This window comes from Psammomys obesus, unplaced genomic scaffold, assembly GCF_907164565.1.
Source record: "Psammomys obesus unplaced genomic scaffold, mPsaObe1.curated_primary_1811, whole genome shotgun sequence".
In the NCBI taxonomy this organism is placed as follows: domain Eukaryota; kingdom Metazoa; phylum Chordata; class Mammalia; order Rodentia; family Muridae; genus Psammomys; species Psammomys obesus.
In genome coordinates this window covers 457,921-481,674 of record NW_026585626.1, presented here as the reverse complement: position 1 = coordinate 481,674, position 23,754 = coordinate 457,921, and the positions used below count along the sequence as shown (strand labels likewise).

General features: G+C 38.7%; 1 protein-coding gene across 1 annotated transcript; it reads left to right on the top strand.

Annotated features, from left to right (window-relative positions):
• The first annotated feature begins 1,311 nt into the window (after positions 1 to 1,311).
• Positions 1,312 to 12,770, top strand: Glyatl3 (glycine-N-acyltransferase like 3). The gene is made up of 5 exons (XM_055615357.1): positions 1,312 to 1,389; positions 2,253 to 2,360; positions 4,127 to 4,253; positions 6,173 to 6,305; positions 12,356 to 12,770. Exons 1-5 carry the CDS (start codon positions 1,312 to 1,314, stop codon positions 12,768 to 12,770), a joined length of 861 nt encoding a protein of 286 aa, XP_055471332.1.
• Positions 12,771 to 23,754: the final 10,984 nt, after the last annotated feature.

The window sequence follows — 23,754 nt, the reverse complement described above, 5'->3', positions numbered from 1 at the left end:
TATGCATTACAATTTATTCACTTTGTATCCCCACTGCAGCCATCTCCCTCATCTCCTCCCTTTTCTCCCCTATGCCCTTTCCCTAGTCCCCTGATAGGGGAGGACCTCCTCCCCTTCTATCTGACCCTACCTAACTTATCAGGTCTCATCAAGGCTGGCTGCATCATCTTCCTCAAAACTGCCAACAAAAATCACCAAAGTATTTTTTTACCAAAGTATTTTTTAATTAAGTAAATAAGAGCACTAAATGCTGACACTTGTTAACAACCTAAGAGGTTAAATAGGATAATAAAGTTCTCTGTTGAGCATTAACTGGAAATGTGTGTCAGGAGATAGTTTTGCATTGCTCTTTGCACATCCACAGATAAATACCACAACATTCCCAGTATTGATTTGGTGATTACAAATAAAGCCTAATTAGAAAGCAGGTGGTCATCACAATCAGAATCTAAGAATAAGATAAGTTATATCTGCAGGATCATATTTTAAGTTTATAGACCACCCATTCTCTTGGCTCTGTTCCTTTTTTTTAATCTTATTTTCCATTTGCCTGAATTATTAATTTCAACTTAATTGTTGTATGTAGATTTTACCTGTTTTCAAAAAAATGTTTTACAACACTTAGGGAATGGTAAACTAGTGGGTAGTTTCATTTTATCCTTCAATTAAGAGACAGTGAAGAGTTCAGGACCAACCAATGGTAAAGTTTGTTGTCAAGCATTACAGTTCCTTCAGTAGAAGAGGGCCCTCCCAGAGCTAGGGAGGCCATTGTCTCTAGAGGAGTTTGGGTTTTTATTTGGGCTCACAATGTCAAACCTAGTTATTTTTCTTTCCTCCTGTCTTCATTGGTCCATGGGTGTCTATAGTTCTCTTCTGTAACAGGGAACTTATATGGTAGGTGATCTAAAGGAAATCTACAAACCAGATGGGCCCTTTTTTCTTGTGCCTGATAAGCTATTTGAGAGAGACTAACTGAAAAAAAAAAAAAAAAAAAAAAAAAAAAAAAAAAAAAAAAAAAAAAGCATGAATGTGAACTTATAATTCTTACAAGTTCCCTACTGGAAACGATAAAATCATAGTGGATGTGTAGGCCCCTCTATAAAGGATTGGGTCTATTAATCTCCATTTCCACATATTCATTGGTTTACCTTACTACCTTCCATTCCCTTCCTCTTCAAAGGAAGTGTCAATGTTATACCAAAAGAAAGCGTCATCACAAGCATATTCCCAAGTAGAAATGTGAATAGACAAAAATTAAATGTCTCTCTTCAAGTTTCTAGTTAGGTGCAGAAATACATAACTTTGGAGACAATGTTGGTGTTAAACTGCTCCACCAAATTACTCACTCTGGAGAAAATGTTGAAGAGTCACTTTCCTGAATCACTCAAGGTACTGTAATGCTAATTGTCATACTAAGTTTCTCTATTGTGTTAATCTGTAGGATAATGTCAGACTTGTGGCTATTCCTGCTCTTTTCTGATGAACATACATTAGTTTCCCATCTGCTCCTGTCATCCTCCTGTTACTCTCGAGGACTCTCTAGGGAAATTTGGGCAATGATACACTGTTATTTCTGAGGTAAAGTGTTTTAAATGATAGAAGATTATGGATTTGGTGGTGTTAAAAGTAGGAATATTCTTGAGGTTTGTTACCTCTTGGTCATTCAAGCCTCCAATCTAAAATCCAAGGGGACCTCGTGATTGCTCTGTGCCAGTGGGAAAAAATGTCATAAATCAAAGATTACAATAAATGTAAAAATTGGTCTTCTGTGAGCACTGAAGTTGCCTTTGAATTGATTGATGGACATTTAGGTTGTTTCCTGTTTGATGCAGTAGTAGTAGAAAATGATGATGCTATGAATATTAGCTCAACAATTCTAGCTATACTGCAACTTTCACCAGTTCTTGTGTGCATGTTGCATTTTAGAACAGACATTTTTCTTAATGAAGGAAAATATAGGAAAGTTACACAACAGCTTCTCTCTCATATTACCCTCGTAGCAATTGGTACTCAGTCACCACACATTCACTCAGCTTCTTCAGGATTCTAGGGTATTAGGATTTAACCAACTATTTATCAATTTCCGTAAGCATCTTTGTAGTAACAACACTAAAGAAATTTATCGTGTCTATGTGTGTGTGACTGTATTTATAGCTCCTCTCTCAGCGCTGTGATTTTAGGGGAGAGCAGGAAGAAGGGGATGCTAGTATGGCTAGTGGAATGACTGTCTTGCCTCTGGTTCCCTGGCTCAGGTTTATGGAGCAGTGATGAACATAAACCGTGGGAATCCCTTTCAAAAGGAAGTAGTAGTGGATTCATGGCCAGACTTCAAAGCTGTCATCACCCGGCGACAGAGAGAGGTACAGTTCTGAAAATGAAATAAGAAAAGTTAAAAGTAGGGCTGGAGAGATGGCTCAGCAGCTAAGAGCACTGGCTGTTCTTCCTAAATGATCCTGAGTTCAATTCCCAGCAACCACATGGTGGTGGCTCAGAACCATCTGTAGCGGTATCTGGTGCCCTCTTCTGGTGTACAGGCACACATGGAGGAAGAACACTGTATAAATAATAAATAAATAAATACGAAAAAGATGAGAACTTCAAAAAAAGAAAAAGAAAAGAAAAGTTAAAAGTAAAATTGGCAGCTGGAAAGAACAGGGTAGGTGAAAGAAACAGTATGACCATTATGTTAACATGCATTATCTTAACCAATACATTATATCAATAGTCTGTAATTGATTGCTTTGGAGCCTCAGGAGCATGGAAGACTGCTAGCCTGAAAGTTTCCCCTTAGGACCTTATAATCTCTAGAAGATGCAGCATCAATATGCATAAGTAGCTCCTTCACTGAATAGGGATTTCTTACCTTTCTATGAATTGGAGAATTTGAAATATATTGAGAAAATTTACGGAAGTCAGCAGAATGATCTCATTCTGCTTCTGAGGCCAAAGAGAACCTCAGGTAACCAGAGATGAGGTTCTCTCCACATTAGGAAGACTGTGAGAGCTGTCAGTCTTGCATTGTACTCAATAGGGTTTACCTTTTCTGTCTCTCTCTGTCTCTCCATTCCCCCACCCCTCTCTGTTGGGGGGCGGTGAGAATGGGGGTGTGGCTAGATGTTAAAACCAGATATCCTGATTAGCTTTAGCTGTTAACTTGATGCATTCTAGAGTGATCTGGGGTAGTCTCAATTGAGTCACTGCGCAGTTTCGACTGGCCTATTGCCATGTCTGAGATGACTGACATGGGAGGACGCAGCCTTTGGTGTGGGAGACTCTGGCTATATATGAAAGCTAGCTGACCAGGCTAGAACGTGTTTCTGGCCAGGCAGAAACATTCCTTCACATCTTCTTCAGTTGCTCCCTGACTTCCCTCAGTAATGGGTTGTGACCAGGAAGTGTAGGCAAAATACCGGACCCCATTGGTCAGAGTTTTTCATTACAGGAACAGAAAGCAAACTAGAAGAGCAGAGTCTGTGCCAAGCAGCTGCTTTGCTTCTGACTGCATTCCCACCACCTATTTTTTTTTTCTTTTATCTTTTTAAGATTTATTTATTTTTATGTGTATTGGTGTTTTGCCTACATGTTTTATGGGAGTGACAGATCCTCTGGAACCGGAGTTACAGACAATTGTCAATTTGGGTGCTGACAACTGGATCTTGGCCCTCTCAAAGAATTGTCAGTGCTCTTAACCACTGAACCATTTCTCTAGCCCCTTTCAAAACCTCTTATTCATCTTTTGTTGTTGTTGTTTTGCTTTGAGACAGAGTCTTTTGATAGTCCCCAGGCCAGCCTTTTAGAATCAAGCAATTCTTCTGCCTCAGCCTCCCAACAACCTCTCAGCTCATACTGCAGTTGCATACTACAGGTTTTATCTTTATAAATTAAATCCTGGGAACGCTGAAATAACTTTTTTTAGTTTGGGGAAAAAAGAATCAAGAAAAAAAAAGTCACAAAATTTTTATTTTCCTCACTGTAGTTTATTTGCCTCATCCTTGTTTCTGTGTTTCCAGCTAATTAAAGCAATAGAAAATTCACTAGATGTCAATGATAAATAATGATTCTAAGACATGGACTACCTAGAAGATATGCTTGGGTATTGTATTCATGACTGCTTCTTCAACCCTAGGCTGAGACGGACAACCTTGACCATTACACTAATGCATATGCTGTGTTCTACAAAGACGTCAGAGCTTACCAACAGCTACTGAAAGAAAATGATGTTATTAACTGGGACCAAGTTTTTCAAATACAAGGTAAGGTCAAGTTCGAGGCATACATTATTTTCCTTTTTACCATGTACACCAGAGAGGTATAGAAAGGCATTTCATGGAAACTGGAGAGGTGGTTCAGCTGTTAAGAGCTTTTGCTGCTCTTTCAGAGGATCAGAGTTCAGTTTCTAGCACCTATGTTAGTGTTAGGCAGCTCACAACTATTTCTATCTCCAGCTCCAAGGGATTTGACACCATTTTCTGGCTTCTGCAGTCACTGTGCTCATGTGTGCATGCGGACAAACACACTTTTTATAAATCTTTTTTGAAAGATATTTTACATACGTGTATAGTATATAGAGGTAGACACTTAGAGACAAGTCTATATAGGCCTACCATATGTAATTGAAATTTGTACTGTTACTATTCCTATATTAGAATATGCAAGGTTACCTTTGAATTATACTACTTATTTTTCTCTTGTAGACAACCTTTTGAGTGTTGGCTATGCGTGCACACACTGGTAATCTTTGGGCTTTGAGAAAGAGGCAGAAGGATCCCAATTTAAGGCCTGCCTAAGACACAGGAATTACATATATTTCAAAATATATATGTATTTCTACATATGAAAACTACACTGTTAGTAAAATACAAGCTTTTTAATTACTTAGATATAACTCAGTTTTGTAATAAGAGATGCTAGCTTTTCCACCTATAATTTTAGTAGCATTAAGTCATTTTGGTTTTTTTTGAGACAGAGTTTCTCTGGGTAGACCTAGATGTACTAGAACCCACTTTGTAGACCAGGCTAGCCTCAAACTCAGAGATCAGCCTGCTCTTGCCTCCCAAGTGCTGACATTAAAGGCATGCACAAGGAAGCCCGCTTAGTAACATTAACTTGAAAACTGCCTAGTCTTTACTGTGGCTTGGCTCCCAGACCGATGTTAAGGTTCAATTATCACACAACTGTAGTCTCAAGGCCATATTGAGAACTTACGTACCAACTGAGAGAAAAACATATAGCGATATGGCATTCTTCAGTAATGAGCCTGGAAGAGAGAAAACCAAGTTACAGAGGATTCTAAGAGTCAGACTGCAAAGGATAGAAAGTAGGGGGACTTGGAAAAAAAAAAAAAGTAACGGTGCAAGAACAGAGACCAAACCTTATTTGTAAACACTATAGGGAGGGCAGGGCAGAGGAGTCCCAGAACACCACTGAATAAATATTAAACAAAGGCAAGTAAATAATGCGTATATCTGTGAGAAATGAGTGGAATCTGGGTGGATTGACTAAGAACAATCTGGCCAACTCCAAGCTACACCTGGAATACCATAATGGACACTGTGGAAAAGGAAGGGAAACTTTAAAAGTTGCCTTGTGCCCTAGTCTCATTTCTGTGGATGATAAACAGCTCAGGCCCCACGCCTGCCTAACGGTGCCACCCACTGCAGGGTGGTTCTCCTCACATCAGTTAATTAAGACTATACCACACAGAAGTGCCCACAGACCAACCCCAATGTAGACGGTCCTCACTGAGACTCTCCTCTCAAGTGATTCTAGGCTGTCAAGTTGAAGCTAAGCATCACACCTTCCCATACTCAATAAATCTAAACACTTATAAAGTTGATCTTTAATTTTAAAGCTATTAATAAAAAAAAAGACAGTTCTCTTCAAGAAATTTAAAATAATCTTAGGCATTAAGAAAATGAACAAATAAAACGTCCAATGAGAAATTCCAAATTCCCTTGAGCTATTTCCAGTAGAAGTTTCCTTAGAAGAACATGACTGGTGCTGACAACGTGATTTGTTTTGTAGGTCAGCTAGAGCATGCCTGTAGTTTTACACACGAAGACATGACAGGGTAGTAAACGGGTGGTATTGATGATCCTTGGAATACAAATGTTAAAATAAATATATTTTGCTCAAATTCCATGACTGTGTTTTTGTGTCTATCATTATCCAGGGCTTCAAAGTGAAATATATGCTATTTCCAAAGCCGTTGCCAGTTCACAGCTGTTAGATTTGGATATAAAGCTAACTTCCTTCAAGGCTGTCCAACTTTCTCCTGTTTCATCTGTGCCAGACCACAGCTTCCTGTATGTAAGCCAAGTTTTACATTTGGGGCTGGAGTTACCGTTTTGCAAGTCCAGACAACAATGCTGAAATGCTAGCTATCACTAAAGAATGGTTAGGCTTTTCACATTGGGCCATTCGATCTGTGTGTGTGTGTGTGTGTGTCTGTGTCTGTCTGTGTGTCTTGTATATCTGTGTATGTATGTGTCTGTGTCTGTGTTTATGTACATGCTTCCTTTTTCCTCTGTTCCACTAATTGTAATTCCTCTGAAAATCAAATCAGTGTCTTTGTCTTTAGTCATTGAGCTCATGAAACCTGCCAATTCATAGTATACATGATATATATAGAAAAATTACTTCTTAGTTCTCCTTCATGAAATGATTCTGAATAATCCCTGTGGTCTGAGTCCAAAGATGTTGAAGTTTCTGTTGTTTAAAGCTGGAAATGTATTAGTGATTTATGTTGAGCTTTTAAGTATAAGGGACTAAATGTTTAACATATATCACTCTCCCTTTCTTTCCTTGTGCCTTTAAAGTAGAATCATATTCTAATCTGTTCTGTTCAATTCTATTCTATTGTATTCTATTCTCTTTATTTGGTTTTTTGAAACAGGGTTTCTCTGTGTAGCCTTGGCTGTCCTGGAACTGACTCTACAGACCAGGCTGACTTTAAACTCAGATAACACCTGCCTCTGCCGCCTCTGTGCTGGGACTAAAGGACTGTGCAACCATTTTTAGCAGAGTTGACATTAAACACACAGGTAAGTTCTGAGGCCGGGAACTGATCACAGAAGTCTGTCTTGAGAAGGCAGTCCTTGAAAAACACTTGACAGTGTGTGTCTACCTTGCTTCTCCCTTAATTGGAGGTTTTCTGCTGTCATTACTATCTTCCCTTTGGCTTCTCCTTCCTGGACCTCAGTTTCTTCTCAAAAATTAGGGTCTAGACACTGGAAACACAGCTCACTCAGGTGCCTTTGATGCTAGCACAAATACCTAAGCTTGGGTTGCGCTGTGATGACACACACCTTTGTAAAAAAATTTATTTTTTTTTAATTTTTTTATTAATTAATTATTACAATATATTTGCTTTGTATCCCAACTGTGTCCCCCTCTCTTATCTCCTCTCAATCCCTCCCTCCCTCCCTCTTCTCCTCCTATGCCCCTTGCCTAGTCCACTGATAGAGGAGATCCTCCTCCCCTTCCCTCTGACCCTGACCTATCAGATCTCATCTAGACTGGCTGCTTTGTCTTCCTCTGTCCTGGCAAGGCTGCACTCCCCAGGGGAAGGTGATCAGAGAACCTGCCACTGAGTTCATGTCAGAGACAGCCCCTGCTCCCCTTACTAAGTAACCCACTTCGAGAATGAGTCTATGGGCTACATCTGAGCACAGGTTTCAGGTCCTTTCAATTCATGGTCCTTGGTTGGGGTGTCAGTCCCTGCAGGGCCTCTAGGGCCCAGGTTTCTTTTTGGCTCTGTTGGTCTCCTTCTGCAGCTCCTGTCCTTTCCAGGTCTTTTTATCTTTCCCTTCTTTTCTAAAATTCCATGCACTCTGCCCAAAGTTTGGCTATACACCTTTAATCCCAACACTCAGGGAGGCAGAGACAGGCAGATTTCTGTGAGTTTGAGGACAGCTTGGTGTGCAGAGAGAGTTCAAGCTCTGGGACATCCAGCAAGCTACACAGCAAAACCCTATCTTTAAAAAAATAAAAAAATAAAAAAAATATATAAATGTATATATTATAAATATTATATATAAGCAAATACATTTATATAAATTTGTTTGTTTACTTATTATATATAATAAATAAAATGTATTTACTATCTATACCTAAAACTTAGGCATACATAAAATATATATATATATATATATATATATATATATATATATATATATATATATCCTACGTCTTAGGTATAGATAATAAACATATATACCTAAGTTTGAAGTCCTAACACCTACTTAAAAGTTGGTTGTAAGAACCAAAAATTCTGGGCACAGGGGTCTTTTCTGAGACTGATACTCCAACCAAGGACCATTCATGGAGATAACCTAGAACGCCTGCACAGATGTAGCCTATGGCAGTTCAGTCTCCAAGTGGGTTCCATAGTAATAGGAACAGGGACTGTCTCTGACATGAAGTCAGTGGCCGGCACTTTGATCACCTCCCCCTGAGTGGGGAGCAGCCTTACCAGGCCACAGAGGAAGACAATGCAGCTACTCCTGATGAGATCTGATAGACTTGGATCAGAAGGAAGGAAAGGAGGTCCTCCCCTATCAGTTTACTTGGGGAGGGACATGGATGGAGAATGGAAAGGGAGGGTAGGATTGGGAGGGGAGGAAGGAGAGAGCTACAGGAGGGGATACAAAGTGAATAAACTGTAATTAATAAAAATAAAAAATGAAAAAAAAATTGGTTGTAGCAGCACAAAGCTGTAGCTCTGGGTACAATGGGAGCCTCTCTGATGATTGCTGGCTATCCAGTCTAGCTGAATTAGTGAGCTTAGTTTCAGTAAGAGACCCTGTCTCAAAAAAATAGAGTGGAAAGCAATTAAAGAGTACACCTCATGTTGCCATGCACACACACACTCACACACACACACAATTATGTAAAAACAAAATAAGGAAATTAAAAGAATTAGGTTGTATCTTTTTCAAGTGATTTTGTTTGTTTTTGTAAAAGAATTAAAGAAGATTAATTGAAAATTGAGTGTCCGTCTCCATGCATGTCAGTTTCTCTGTTTCTAATGGTAGGTGTTGGAGCAGGTAGGCACAGAATAACTCTACTCACAGAAAGTCACAGGAAATTACCAGGAGTTTCCTGATGTTTTCACAGTATGGAAAATTTCTTTTCTTTTCTTTTTTTTTTTTTTTTTTTGGATGCGGTCTCTCTCTAGAACCTGGAGCTACATGAATAGGGTAGGCTATATAGAGGGCCAACTATGTAGACACGTGTCTACACAAGTATGTGGTTTTTAGTTTGTTTTGGTTTTTATATTTTTGTGTTGGCTGATGTTCAACAGTTCTACCTGCTTTTTCTCCAGAAAATCTATTATTAATTGTTCTTAATAACATATTATAAGCATTTTTTTAAAAAAAAATTCAGTTTATTGTCAGTTGGCACTGTCCTTAAAATAATGTGTTGGCTTTTATTATTAAAAAAAATAAATGAAAATCCATATAATAATGTTGAAAAAAAAAAAAGAAAGAAAATTTCAGTGCACACAAACATTGAAAGGAAAAAACTCTGCCCCAGCACAGGAGTAATCTTTCACATACACCCTGAGGACTACCCTACAAAGGCTACAACCTGTTCAATATATTGAAACAGAATATCATACAGATTACCCTTAATCCTACTTTAACATGTATGTCCAAAGAGCAAAGGTTGTTTATTTGTTCCGTGGTGATGTTTGGTGTTGATGTCTTATTGTGAAGCATGCTGCTGTGGTCAACGGGAATGGCAGATGTCTCTACTTAAGCATAGAACTGTTTGGTCATATTCTCATTTTAATTTTTTGAGGAGTTTCCACACTGTTTTTCTCAGTATCTACATTAATATACCTCCCCACCGTGTACACTAATATGCTCTCCACAGTGGTGTATAAAGGTTTTCTTTTCCCATCTTCACGATCCCTTGTTGCTTTTTGATTTTTGGATAAGAACCATTCTAACTTCACTGAGATGATGTTTCATTGTGTGTTTGATTTGCAATTTTTTCTTATAACTCTTGGCCATTTGTATACCTCCTTTTTAAAAAATGTCTCTGTGGGCCTATTGATCATTTCTAAATTGTGTTATTTACTTTTTATCACCATTGATTTTTTTTTTCATTCTTTCTATTCTGGATATTAGACACTGACCACAAGTATAATTGCTTTCACCCATTCTTTCGGGTTTTCCTTCTTTTTTTGTTTCTTTTGCTGTACATAGCTTTTACTGTGGCATGTTAGTGGTATAATAGCAAGCATAGCGACCTACTGGAAGTTTTTAGTTTTATGTAATCCTATTTTTGCAATTTCCCTTTATACTTTTGTATCTTATTCAAAATATCCTTGTCTATTACAATGTCATGGGACTTACCCTAGTGATCTTGTATAGTAGTGATATTTTGTTCTTTAACCCCAGCCATACTCAAGTTGTGGATTCTACTCATAACATTTTACCTTCCAGTAAAAATATGTAGCATGCTCTGCCTGAAGTGCTTGCCATGGAAATGTTTCTGTTTGTGGTAATATTTGTGCTTGAGGTTCTCTGCCCGTTCTTTGAAGTATACATTCAAAGTTAAAAATTCTAAACCAGCTTTCTGCTGTCCCTCCTGGATAGAAGATTGGCCAGTGCTGCCGCTGACAACCACTTAGAAAAGTAAAAGACAGAACTAGATACGTTTACCAAACCACAGCAGGGCTACAATAGGAGTCTTTGTTAGCTATGCACCATTACTTACTAAGTGTTAGCTAGTATTGACAAATTCAGGAAGAAAACTTCAAGGCACACTCAGCCTCCTAGGCTGTAATTCGTTTCAGTTCTCCTTTTTTAAGATTTATTTATGAATGTATATGAACACTGTCTGCATCTATGCTCACATGTCAGAAGAGGGCATTAGATACCATTATAGTTGGTTATAAGCCAGCAGGTGGTTGCTAAAAAATGAACTTAGGACCTCTGGAAGAGCAGGCAGCACACTTAACCACTTACCTGTTTCTCCAGGCCAGCCCCTTGTTTCAGTTTTTAAAATGTTCCTAAAACTTTATCTGGACATCAGGGCTTTTACATATAAAATTACAAGATACTTCTATAAAAGTAAGAATAATAAAGGCTAGTGGCCTGCAAAAACGTGGCCAGTGAAAAATTGAAACAACTAGATAGGAGCAGCTGAGAGGAAACCCTGTCAAAGCTAATTGTTCCAGAGAATATGCATATGCAGGGCAACTTGCATTCATTGTCTACACATGATTTTGCAAAGGCAGAAGGATCCTGAGTGCTAGAATAGCATTTAGTACCAAAATATTACAGCTCAAAAGTCTGGACTGCCTAAGACTTCACAAAATTCTTTTAAGAGCAATTTTGAGTGAAGTTAATAATAATAAATAAGCATGAATGCTAACTGTAGCCTAGCTTATTTGTACAAAGAATGATTCAAGAATCTGGCAGCAGTCCACAGGAAGGAAATCATTTGATTGGCGGCAGCTAGGTATCTGCCTCCTAAGGAAGCTATTCAGGTGAGTGGCCTGCTTGTACCTTAAGGGTCTCTTATCCTTGTTAGTATATAAGCAATGCAAACCTAAATTAAGTTGTATTTCTTCTCCCAGAGAATGAAGATGCAGAAGTAGTCTCGGCCATACCTCAGTCTTCAGAACTGAAACAAACAAGCAGACATAAAAATAAATTTGGAATCAATGTTTTATCTGTGAACTGGGAAATGCTTAGGTTCTAAATTCTTGAAAATGCCAGACATAGTCTCACAGATCATTTCTCATTTTAAGTCGGTAGGAAAAAGCTAGCTGTTGGTAGTTACATGACTCTGAGATCACGTCTCCACACACACACACATACGCATGAGAGACCAAAAGATTAAAAATTAGCAGCTATTATTTAAGGCCTGAACTAGGTGGGTGGAGAAGTCCAGGGATGCCCTGAGGGGAAGAACTGCCCTAATGCATTCTTTCCCCACCCACTAGGGATAAAGTTACTAGGAAACTGGCCCATTCCCCTAGGGAGGGACACCAGATCATTAATGGTCTGGGGACCTTCCTCTAGCCAATCAATTCAAAATGCAGCATTTTGACCAATAGATGCTTGCCAGGCAGGAATCGCCCCTGCCTTGGGCATGCTGGGAGGGACTAGAATCTTTAAATCACCCAACTAAACTGAGCACAGGGCTCCCAGCGCGCTTCAGAGGTGGGAGGTGTGGGCCCAAGCTGCAGCTTGTAATTTACAATAAAAAGAACCTCAGGTATTTACAGCGGAGTCTAGTTATTCCTGGTCTTTTGGGGTTCGTGAACTGGGCAGAACACTCACACACACACACTTTATTTTTTTCTCCTCCCATTTTTTTTTTTTTTTTTTTCTAGAACTGGGCCTTCCCCGAGACTGACCTACCTGAGTGTCACAGATGCTGATCTACTCAACCGGACTTGGTCACGTGGAGGCAACCAGCAGTGCCTGCACTACATAGCCAAACTCATCGCCTGCTTTCCCAGCGTGTGTGTGCGTGATGAGAAGGGAAACCCAGTGTCCTGGAGTCTCACAGACCAATTTGCCACTATGTGTCATGGCTACACCCTGCCTGACCACCGCAGGAAAGGTTACAGCCGACTGGTGGCCCTCACGCTGGCCAGGAAGTTGCAAAGCCGGGGATTCCCCTCCCAGGGAAACGTCCTGGATGACAACACGGCCTCAATAAACCTCCTGAAGAGTGTCCACGCTGAGTTCTTGCCCTGTCGTTTCCACAGGCTTATTCTCACCCCTGCCGCTTTCTCTAGATAAACTCACCTTTAGCTAAGAAAACCTCCAAGAATGTTCTCACTTTGCCAGAATATTCACCCTCTTTTAGCTACCAGTGAGGTCCAAATTAAACCAAGAGAAGCCTGTGTCGTTGAAAAAGATCTGAAATAGGCAAGCAAGATCACCCTGAGAACCGATTTCCACCATCAAGAACTTTGGGGGCTGGCGTTCCTGTACCCGTGTCTCAGAAAGGACGATGTGTGTCCTCTTAAGGATCTTCTGCAGGGAAAGTTTTTCAAGCACCCCTGTTGTTGGCTTAGTGTTAGAAAGACTTGAGAATAAGTGACATAAACTGGGGTCATTGCCGTTCCGCTCCAGGGCCTGCAATTACACCAGCCCCTCCAGCTGTAAAATCCGCCCGCTCACAGCTGGAAGTCTGATCCATCTAAGCTCTCAGTAGGGGACCAGCTGGTTTCCCTTTCAATGGCTGCTGGTGCTGAAAGACTGCGGGATTAAGCTGTAGTTCTTCCCTGGGAGTGTTCTCACACGTTCCTGCTTATCAGAGTCACCGGAGGGAGAGGCTGCAGCACGAGTGCCAACCCCTTCTCCAGAACCCCTGTCTCAGTGAGCACCTCGGAGGGCCCAAGAAATTGCATTTCCCAGTTTTTCCTTCTCATTTGCCTTGACTGAATGGACAGCTCTCATCAGAAGACCAGACCTGACCTATGAACTTTTCCAGCCACCTGGACTATAATCCACTTTTTATGAACATCTCAAATTTACATGTGGGTGTATACAGATTGTAAAACATATTTTCTGTAGGCAAATGTTTATAATTCTAGAATTTTTATGTTACATTCAATTTTAATCCTACTATACTGAAGAAATTTGAGATCTAGGGACAATAATTTTCAGTATGATCACTACTGGAATTCCAGAGCTCTGTAATTTTTAATATAGTTCATAAATAATTAAAGTAATGCTTTGTTGTTACTTTGTTGTTGTGATTCTTCTTTTTAGTGTTATTTGGTGTCTGTGTCTCTCTGTGTGTAAGTCGGAGGACATATTGGTTTTCTGTTTCCACTATGTGGGTCTCAGAGATCCAACTCAGGCTGTCAGACTCTGTGCCCAGCACCTTTACCTGATAAGCCATCTCACCGTCCCAGCTATCGCTAGTTTAAATTTAATTTCCATTGCTCTGGGCATATGTGCTTTCAAAGGTCCATATAGAAAAAGATAAACACCATGATAAGAACAGACAAAAATGCAATGGCTGAATTTATGTAAACTTAAGAAAGTTGACTTTTCCATATAGAAGTTACTGCCTCCCTATCATCCCATAGAAGTTAGAAAATCTTAACAACAAAAATAAGGCACTGTCCAAAGTTTTAATGTTTATTCTTATAAAGAAAGACAAAGCAGTTAATGGGTGGCAAATTTGAATGATAAGTAAGACTTCTTGAGGTTGGATTTATTCTTAGGTCATCCTTAGCCAATGGTTACCTAGAAACTCATCCTTGGTACCAGAGGAAAGCAAAAGGAGCCCCTAAAGCTCTTGGGAGAATAGAGTCTAATTTCTGCTCTTGGGATGCTCATTATCTTTAGCCCTGACTCAACACAAGTAGCACCTGCCTCACTCCTGAAGCTGTTATTATTGCTGTTTCTTCCTAATAATAATTGATCCACCAATAATTGAGTGTTTAATTGATAAGTGCACCAAATGTTGTGGGTATGTAGCATTTGGAATCTTCTAGTGGTGATTCTATTATCTCCTTGTTTTCATTTTTTTTTAACCTCTAACATTTTTTGTCCATTTTTTCAGCTTTATTATTTGTGTGTATAATAATTTTATATACTTTAATTGAAAGTCAGACAAGTGTACAAAATCATTCATTCACTGAAAAATGTTAAAATGTCTACCAGAATGTTATTGGTCATGCTAAAAACAAACTGGGGATACACCTCTCTGGTAAAATACATGCCTAGCATATATCTGCTGCTAGGTATGAGGCTATTACCATGAGAAGGCAGAAGAGTAATGGAGATATATCACTTAATGTGGTAAATCCCAATATTAAAAAAAAACAAAAAACTTTAAAACATCTTGACCCTCTGCTTCATCAAGAAAACTTTTGCAGTGTGTATTAAGTAGTATCTAAAACAAGTCTGTTTTTTTATGTATTAGACAACATGCATCAAATTTTAGTATGTCAGGTGAGAGGATGACATAAACTCTCTATTATAGGTCCAGGCCTGACTTTAAAAGAAATGTCATCAGTCCCAGGAATTAGGCCATAGGTCACCAGTTCCAGGAATAAGACCATAAAATCCCCTACCAGAGCAACAGCCTGAAGATAGCCACAAGAATGGGAAAATATGTTTTATCAGGATGGGGCAGCTGTGCTGGGCAGCCCCATCTCATTCTGCAGTTAAACATTCACAGCACAAGAAAGCAGCTCACGGACCCACCGACTACCTGGACGAAAGCCAATGAGGAACTGACCCTTGTAACTTCCCCAGCACCCACCAATGAGGCTTTAATTACCTAACCCTTGCTAGAATTCCCCTAGTTTACTATAAAAAGGCCTGTGTGCCATTGTCTGGAGTCAGCCACAATTTTTTTTAAAAGTGGTCCTGGTCCGACCTTGCGTGCAGGTTTCTTGCTTTCACGAAATAAACACTCTTACCAATTGCCTATGTTGTGTGTGGGTCTCTGTGAGGCGCTTTTGGACTTAACCCCACTGGGCTTCTTTGGTAAATTACTTTATTCACTTTATATTATGTGACATTTCTTCCTCCTAAGTAACCCACTACCATGCAGCATTAAAATCAGCTCTCTCAGTGAGAGCTCTTTGTGCCTTTTCCCTCACTCATCAGAGATGGGTACTGGAAACCATACAAACTCCACCATCACAACTTAGTGGTCAAACTTCCAAGATACACACTCATCTCACATCTTTGCTTTGTCTACTACTTCTGGTTTTGTTGTTTGTATAGAAGCAATAGAGTAGAAGAATAAAGTACCAGAAGAAGGAGATAAAAAGAGAAAAGGGAAAATGCTAAACTTGATCCATCTTTCCAACACCTATGTCACAATTGCCTGGATTAAACCTCTGGCATGACTGTCATATGACAGTTCTTGCTTGTATCACTCAATTGTGTAGCATTTTTATATTTTCATTGATATTAAAAATGCAATGACAGTCGAAGGCTGTGCCTTAACCGAGTTTATGTGCTAGTGGTACAGTATACACAGTAATAGTCCGTTTATATGGCACTTTCTATTGGGTGCAAAATTCATATATTCACTTTATTTCCCAACAATCTTGTAAAGTGTGCATTACCCTGACGTTGGCAATGAATATATAGATGTTCAAAGACAGTAACTGGCTTATTCAGGCTTACACAGTTGTTATGTGGGATCCAAACACTACTTCAATTGGGGCTACAAAGGTGCTCCTTATTCTGGGCGTTAGTGCCCAAAGAAGGCACTTAATAAATATTGTGTAGCTTAATATCTGAAAAAAAAAAAAAAACTACTTCACAGAAATATTTCTAAACATATTAGGCCCACACAAAAACTGGTCAAGAAATAAGATTGCCAAATGAAAAATTTTAAATCCCAACTCTATTGTTAACCTAAAACTAGGATAATTTCTGAAAGGGCTTCTTATTATCTAACAGATGGTCTTATTTGTTTTCCTCCAATATGGGGTGGGTAATTAACTACCGTGATTGCAGGTGATTCAATATTTGAAAGTCATAGAATTTGTAAATTGAACGGTTGTTACATGAATACTTTTTTTTTCAATATATAGTTCTGTAGGATGGATATGTTACCATAATTTAAATGCAAATTATCAATGCTGTATACCTGGTCCTGGGTTGCTCTTAGTACATATAATCTTTATAGAATTGTACATTTTGAGAGTTAGGTATGTGAGTCAAAAATGACTCAAATTTCAGTCGACCTTTGAATTATTGCACTATAATGTAAACCAAGCAGAAGCATTTGATTTGCTCCATTTTTTTTTCTCAAAATTCTCTGACTTATTTCTCTTACAAATTCAGTGGTTAGAATTTCTGCTAAGGTTTATATCCCATAGTTAGACACATAAAATGACAAAGTAATAATATTGTCCTTGTTAAGAATTTAGCCTTGCTCTCTTTCAATTAGTTAGTTGAGAATTTCACAAAACATATTTTTCACACAATTTATTTAACCCCTCCCCAAACTTCTCTCAGATCCACCTTCCCTCCCTGTCCATCCAACTTCCTTTTTTTTTTTTTTAACCTGTTAAATATACTTTGTGCAGCCCTTGGATTCTTAGATATGTGGCCTTTTGTTAGACCATGGTCAGCCTACCATGGCCAAACCCTAAAAAATCAAACTCTTCCACATCCTCTTTCTTTCTCTCAGCAGATAACAATTTCCAAAAGCTCTTTAGCTGTGGGTGGATCTTCACGCCCATCTCCATTCTCCATGCTGGGTCTTTGCCTGGGTTGAGCTTGTGCAGGTCTTGTGTGTGCTAACTCAAGAGTTCATTTGTACACCTTATCTTCCACTGAATTACTAGGTTTAGTTTTCTGTATTTTGTTTTTCAATCCCAACATGTTTAATATTAATTATAATGATTAACTATATAAAATAGTATTGTTTTCATCCAATATATTTTGGTCATAGTCGGTCCCCTCCTCCAACCCCTCCCAGGTCCACTTCTTCTTTCTCCACACAACTTCATGTTATTTCTATCTCTTAAAACAAAACAAAAAGAAAACCAAAACAAAAACAAAACAAACAAACAAAAAAAAAACATAAAGGACACACACATACACCAAACAAACAAATAAAAAAAAAAACAAACAAAAACCCAAATCAAACTAAGCCAAACAAAAACAATGAAAAATCATACAAACGAAAGCAAAACCATAACCAAACCATAATGGTTTCTCAGCAGCTAAAAATTACAAACAGTATCTGGGTTAGGGGTGGAACTTTGTGTTCACTTCCCCTTCTCAGTGCTGGGATTTTGTCTGTCTTGAACCTATGTAGGCCTTATGTGTGATGCCACCATCTCTGTGAGCTCATATATGTATCCTTTTGTATCTTAAGGAAGCTATTTCCTTGAAGTCAATGTAACACCTTAAGCTCTTACAATCTTCCTGCCTCTTCTACATATATCCTCAAAGCTTGAGTGGAAGAGTATAATGCAAACATCACATTTAGAGCTGAAAGTTCCAAAGTCTCTAGCTTTTTGCACCGAACATTAGTTTTCAAAAATACAGAGAAAATAGATGAGCGAAGCAGTTATCTGTGCCTTTACTAGGTCATTGCCCAGCTTATTTCTGTGCCACTGGGACATAGAACTGACAAAAAGTGAGCATTTCAAATGCCTGTAGCATACTCTTCACCAACACAGTAGTTAACATTTGCCTTTAAACACTGTGTGAATATAAACTCAAAGCTAAAATAAACAAATGAGAAAAAGAGAGCTGAAACTTTTATTTTTCCCTTCTGGCATATTGAGTTAGTTTGAGATCAGTCATCATTATTCTTAGAGCCCATTAAAAATACATTCACTTTTGAGTATTCAAACTTTTGTTTTTACAGATGACATTGGGTCTCAATGCAGTACTGGTTTCTGCAAAAAGGCAAAGGACATTTTCACTTTTGCTCTGACAGAATTTGTCAGACAGCATTAATCTCCTGAGGAAGGAAAGCCTGCAAAAAAAATTGGCAATGGATTAAAAAATAAATTAGATAGGGTGAAGAAATCATTGAAAATTGAATGGTTTTCATGGCAGGATAAAAGATTAATGTTTTCTATTTCATTTCTGGGAACACTGAGGTCTAAGTGTCTGTGGCTTTTCTCATACATTGTCACATTAAAATCTCACATTGAGCCTTCATGGAATTGCTATTAGTCATGCATGACAAAGAGGAAATTATAACACAAAGGAGTTAAATAATACATACCATACTGCAAAACCAGGAGGTGTTTGACATGGATCAGATACAGAAGTGTCTTCCAAAAAAGTGCTGAACAGTGTACTGTATCAATGTAGTAAAACAAAGAATGCTCAAAGTAACCAAGACACCCAATATGTCTTTAGCCATGGTAGAGTGTCAGCAAATGAGTGCACATCACTTTTCCTTATCTTCTGTGTAGGTCTTAAGAATGTTTTGAGTTTTTAGTAAACTGCAAAGGGTAAGGTTCAGAGCATTTTCAATGAGATGCTGGCACAAAAGGCACATTGGTAGAGTGATGCTAAATGTCTCTGGAGTTTCAGCATTTTCCTTTAGAAACATACCTGAATAGTTTTCTCGAGTCATGAAGAATTAAAGCAGGTATAGGTTTCTTGGATTCAGAGTACAGAGGAAAACTAAGGCTGGTCATTCCTAATGTCAGTCTTGGTACGAATATTCATGATAGTCTATTTTACTCATGCATTTACTCTTTTACTACTCATCAGATTCTGAAAGTTGAGACCACACTCCTGAGATGTGGATACACTCTTTCATTCTTTAAGTTAGTTGGTTATACACAAGGAGAGAAATAGAATTTTATGATTTGTAGGGTTTTTTCACCCACTCACTTTGAGATAAAGAGCTTTTGTATCTGTTATGTGTCCTAAGTCCAAGTTTGTATCTATGTACAATGTGAAAGAAATACAAATGGGAAGGAATATGAGAAATAGGCATGAATGAATGAAAAGGAAGAGAAAACAAACACAACTCCTAGCAGAATTTTAAGCAGGACATTATAACTTTTAGTTATGGAGACACTGTGTTAAGTGTCTCTGCAGCCCCAGCTGAACATACCCACTAACAAACAAAGAGACAAACAAGCAAATACACACACACACACACACACACACACACACACACACACACACACACACGGAATGCGAGAGTGAGAGAAAGAGGGAGATGGAGAGGGCAATGGAAGGTATGGAGACAGTGGAAAGACGGGGGTAATTAGCTGAAGAATCAATAATATATAGAAATATCAATAAGACTATAGTGGAGAAACTATAGTGGAGTCCATAATGAGAAAATGGACCCCTTAGTCTCTTGAATCAATATTTTTTGCAGTCTTCATAACAGACTCATGCCATGATAGCAATATAAAAAAGATTTATGGACTAGTAATGGCCTGGAAAGGAGGTAAAGGCTGTTAGTCAATCTAATTTTTACTCTAAGGTTATGACTATCTTTAGTCATAAATGGTTTAAATGTAGCTGGCAATTTTTTCCCATGCAGTTGAGCTTACCAAATGTCTACTGCAAAAATGAGGTAAGGAGGCAAAAATAATCTAAAGCAACTTGCAGTACTCTGCATGTATGGTGACAGTAGTTACTTAACAAGGGAAGGCTCGGGTTGGTAAAGAAAGCTGAGCTCACAGTTGGCCATGTTAAGGTATCAGACATTCGGGAAAATAGTCAAGTAAAAAGCCTTATAAATATTATTATGGGTAGATTAAGATATGTTTCAGAAGTAATAATTTGGTGGGTTTGGCACATAAATAGTATTTAAAATAAGAGACAGGCTGGAGAAATGACTAAGCATTTAAGAATTTTTCTCACTCTTTTAGAGGAGCTAAGTTCTGTTTCCAGAACTCATTTGGCAGCCCACAGTAGCCTGTGACTCCAACCTGGTGGGATCCTAGATGCCAAATGTGGCCATGAGGGTGCCTACACACAACTACCATACATTGATACAGACATTGCTGCATGCGACTATCCTCTGGGTCAAACAGTTGCCTTCTGGGGGAATTCAGCTTTGTCTGCTTGCAAAGGATCATCATAACTGTTTACATTCCCTCAGATAGGGGTGAGGAGGGTCACAGGCCTCTCACTTGATTCTCCAGCTGCTCCCTACCACCTATTATATGCAATTCTGCCTTAACTGAATGCCTTTACAAGAACCTTTTGGATAGTCTCAGGAAAGACTAGGCAAGAAGGGGCTCCATTTATTGGACTATAAGAAGGTCATTGTCCTGGCTGTGTGAAGACTTTGGGGGGATAACAACTATGCTCCAGTAAGTTACCGCTATGCTCTGTAAGGTAGCCCAATAAACACACTGTTTCCCAGAGTGATCTTTGGTGGAATCATAAACTGGTTTGTCTTTGATCTTAGAAAGAAGGGTAGACAGTATGTACCGTCTTATCCCAAGAAGGGTCTTTAGAAATATATGCACATACATACATAACTACAAACAAAGAAATATAAAATAACAGAAGTAGATTGGCTTCCTTGAAGAAATTGTTTATACAGAGTAGGAAAAGAGGGTCAGGGTATTATGGCACTCTCTTCAATATTAAAATATATTATCACATAAAGATATAAAGAATGCCTACTTATCACAGAAGGAGAAGACATCAACAGGACAAATCTATCAAGGTTTTCATACAAATCCAGCTTTTTGAGTCAATGAGGTTGAGGTTCCCTACAGAATGCGGGTACCAGTAAACAGCTGCAGTGCTGAGAAGCCCCTTGCGAGCTCTTTGAACCTCTTGAACCTCTAGGAGTAAGACTGATCTTGGGGATCCCATGGTGATCACAGAGGCTTAGATCCAGGACAGCAACGATACTTGCCCAACTGCTCAGCTAAGGAGAAGGTGATGAGAGAAGTGAAATAGGTGTGAACATGAGCAGAGATAGTGTTAAGTCTGAAATAAGAAGAATGTGTCCTGGTCTTATTTACTCATTAGCTGTTGTGAACATTTGACATGCTTCATAAATGTGACATGGATGGAAGATAATTTTGTCTTTCCTCAAGGTGTGAATTATGAGGACCTTTGCTATTACTAAAAACAATTGACCAGAGATTAAAAACAGTGTTGAAGTACGTAAGGGAGACAAATGAGAGATTTGTCTCAAAAAATGTCACTAACACTAAGTGCATTAAAAAACAAAACAAGACAAAAAACAACTGCTCATCAGGCATTTATATTTCTGTTCCTCTTAATTAATTGTTTTCTCTCTAGAAGTAACTAAGAAAGACTTGAAGAGATCTGATGGAGCTCTTCAAAGTTTTGATTCCATTTCCCACTGTATGTGAATGCTCATGTTTTTTTTAACAGGCAACTTGTTTGCAGGACACTTCAGGGGATGGTGTTTTGGGGGTGGGGGACTCTTCTTGGAGACTCCGTATTTCTATTATGGACACACAACTGACTTAGTGCTTTGTCAGTGCAAATTGTCTTTAAGAAAGATGTTGGGGGGGATTTGAAGGGTTGGAGGAGAAAAACAAAGTTTACATGTGATCCTCTTTCACTGTATACATGTATGAAAATTTTCAAGATTAAAGGAAAATAATTTTAAATAGAATGTAAAAATAGCAAAGTCATGACAATTTATATTTCACATTTTACCAAGTGCAGCTGGTAAAACTGGAGTATGACTGTTTCATCCAGTGAGAAGATACCTAATTTTACTTTTGTTATTTCTTTTTCCTCTTTCTGATATTTTTCTCTTTTTGAGACAGCATTTCTCCGTGTTGATCAAGAGGGCCTGGTATAGACTCAAGCAGTCCTCTGGTCTCAGCTTCCAGAACAGCAGCAATGACAGATGAATACCCTCACACCTAATCCTGCTTTTGAGTTATTAGGGTTGTTTGCCCTTCTAGCTTCTTATGAAAACCCAGGGTTTCTTTATTGGAGTAAAGAAATAACAATAAAAACTGGAACTACACCTGGTCTCTATCGTGCAAACTCCACTGATGTTTCCCTCCTATTCCAGAGTTTCTAGCTTGAACCTCTGATTATAGGGAACATAGAGTCCTCTAAATTATATTTTCTAGTAAAATAGATATCTGAATTGGATTACTCATGGGCCACAACTCTATTCCGGATGTCTCTGTTTTACCCTGGTCTTCTCCACACATTCTTCTATATTCTGCTTTAATTAGACTGGTAGTATCATGTCTTGATGAAAATTTTTAAAGGAATAGCAAAAGACACAAATTACAATCAGTAAAGAAGGAAGACAGTCACGCTAGCTCTTTTTTCTGAGTGATTCCACATCCATCTGTGGCTTAAATGACTCCTCATATGCTGCTTATTACTGGACCTGTGCTGGGCTTTCAGCTTTCCATACTCTTGAAAACACATTCCCTGTCTGAGGGAATTTCCCAGATCGATTGTCGATACTTTTTCCAAGGAAAGGCCACAAACACTTTTTCCTTTCTTAACAGCTGCCACACAGTCCTGTGTGGCTCAGGCCACATCCACAGACACAAAGCCTATTAGTGTGAACAAGCAGATGCCCTGGCATCAATCCCGGTTGAACTGACCCCAGAAACATTTAGCTTTCCAAGGTAGTTACACTGATATGGTAAGATTCCAGTTCCCAGTACAAGTGCTACCAGCTAGAGAAACTGTTGAAATTGTAGCTGCTGCTTCTCCACTGAGAGCATCCCTGTGATTCAGGGAAGCTCCCTAGCTATGTAGCCTCGATGCCTGATATTTTGATGTCACAGACCATTCACCTTACCTCAACTGGTGGATTCTCTCATTCCTTGGGGCTGTGTATTATATATAAGCCTATGATTAAATACCCATAGTAACTCTAAACTAACTACTGATTCCAAGACACTTAGTGGGGGTCATACCTGTTAACCTCCAGATGTTATTTATATAAGGGTCATGCTTCTGTGGGGAAAACATTTTATGAGGTTTACAAGCTACAGCTTTTGACACTCAATGAAGAACAGTAAAATATGTCCCTCATAGCTCTTAGCAATGACCTTGCAATATAGAGCATTATTAGCCTTATTATGGCTCCAAATTTAATCATTCTTTATTTACTTACATAAACCAATTTTCCTCAAAGCGGGACAACTATACTTATAGGGTAATTTCAATGTCATATCTGAAGTGGTTTTTTTTTTTTTTTCAAAAATTTAAAGCACTTCCTAAGTATACTACTAAGAACATTGCGGGTGCTATAATAAGTGAGAATAATTTCAGTGTTTCAAAAACCTGAAACATTTTTAGTAGTATTAGGGCAAACAATGCTGTC

What these genes read in the sequence shown, in the direction of transcription:
- Glyatl3 (XM_055615357.1), top strand. Translation starts at nt 1,312, where the DNA reads ATGTTGGTGTTAAACTGCTCCACCAAATTACTCACTCTGGAGAAAATG. An exon ending in TCACCCGGCGACAGAGAGAG is followed by an intron (nt 2,361 to 4,126) that starts GTACAGTTCTGA and finishes CTTCAACCCTAG; the next exon opens with GCTGAGACGGACAACCTTGA. An exon ending in GTGCCAGACCACAGCTTCCT is followed by an intron (nt 6,306 to 12,355) that starts GTATGTAAGCCA and finishes TTTTTTTTCTAG; the next exon opens with AACTGGGCCTTCCCCGAGAC.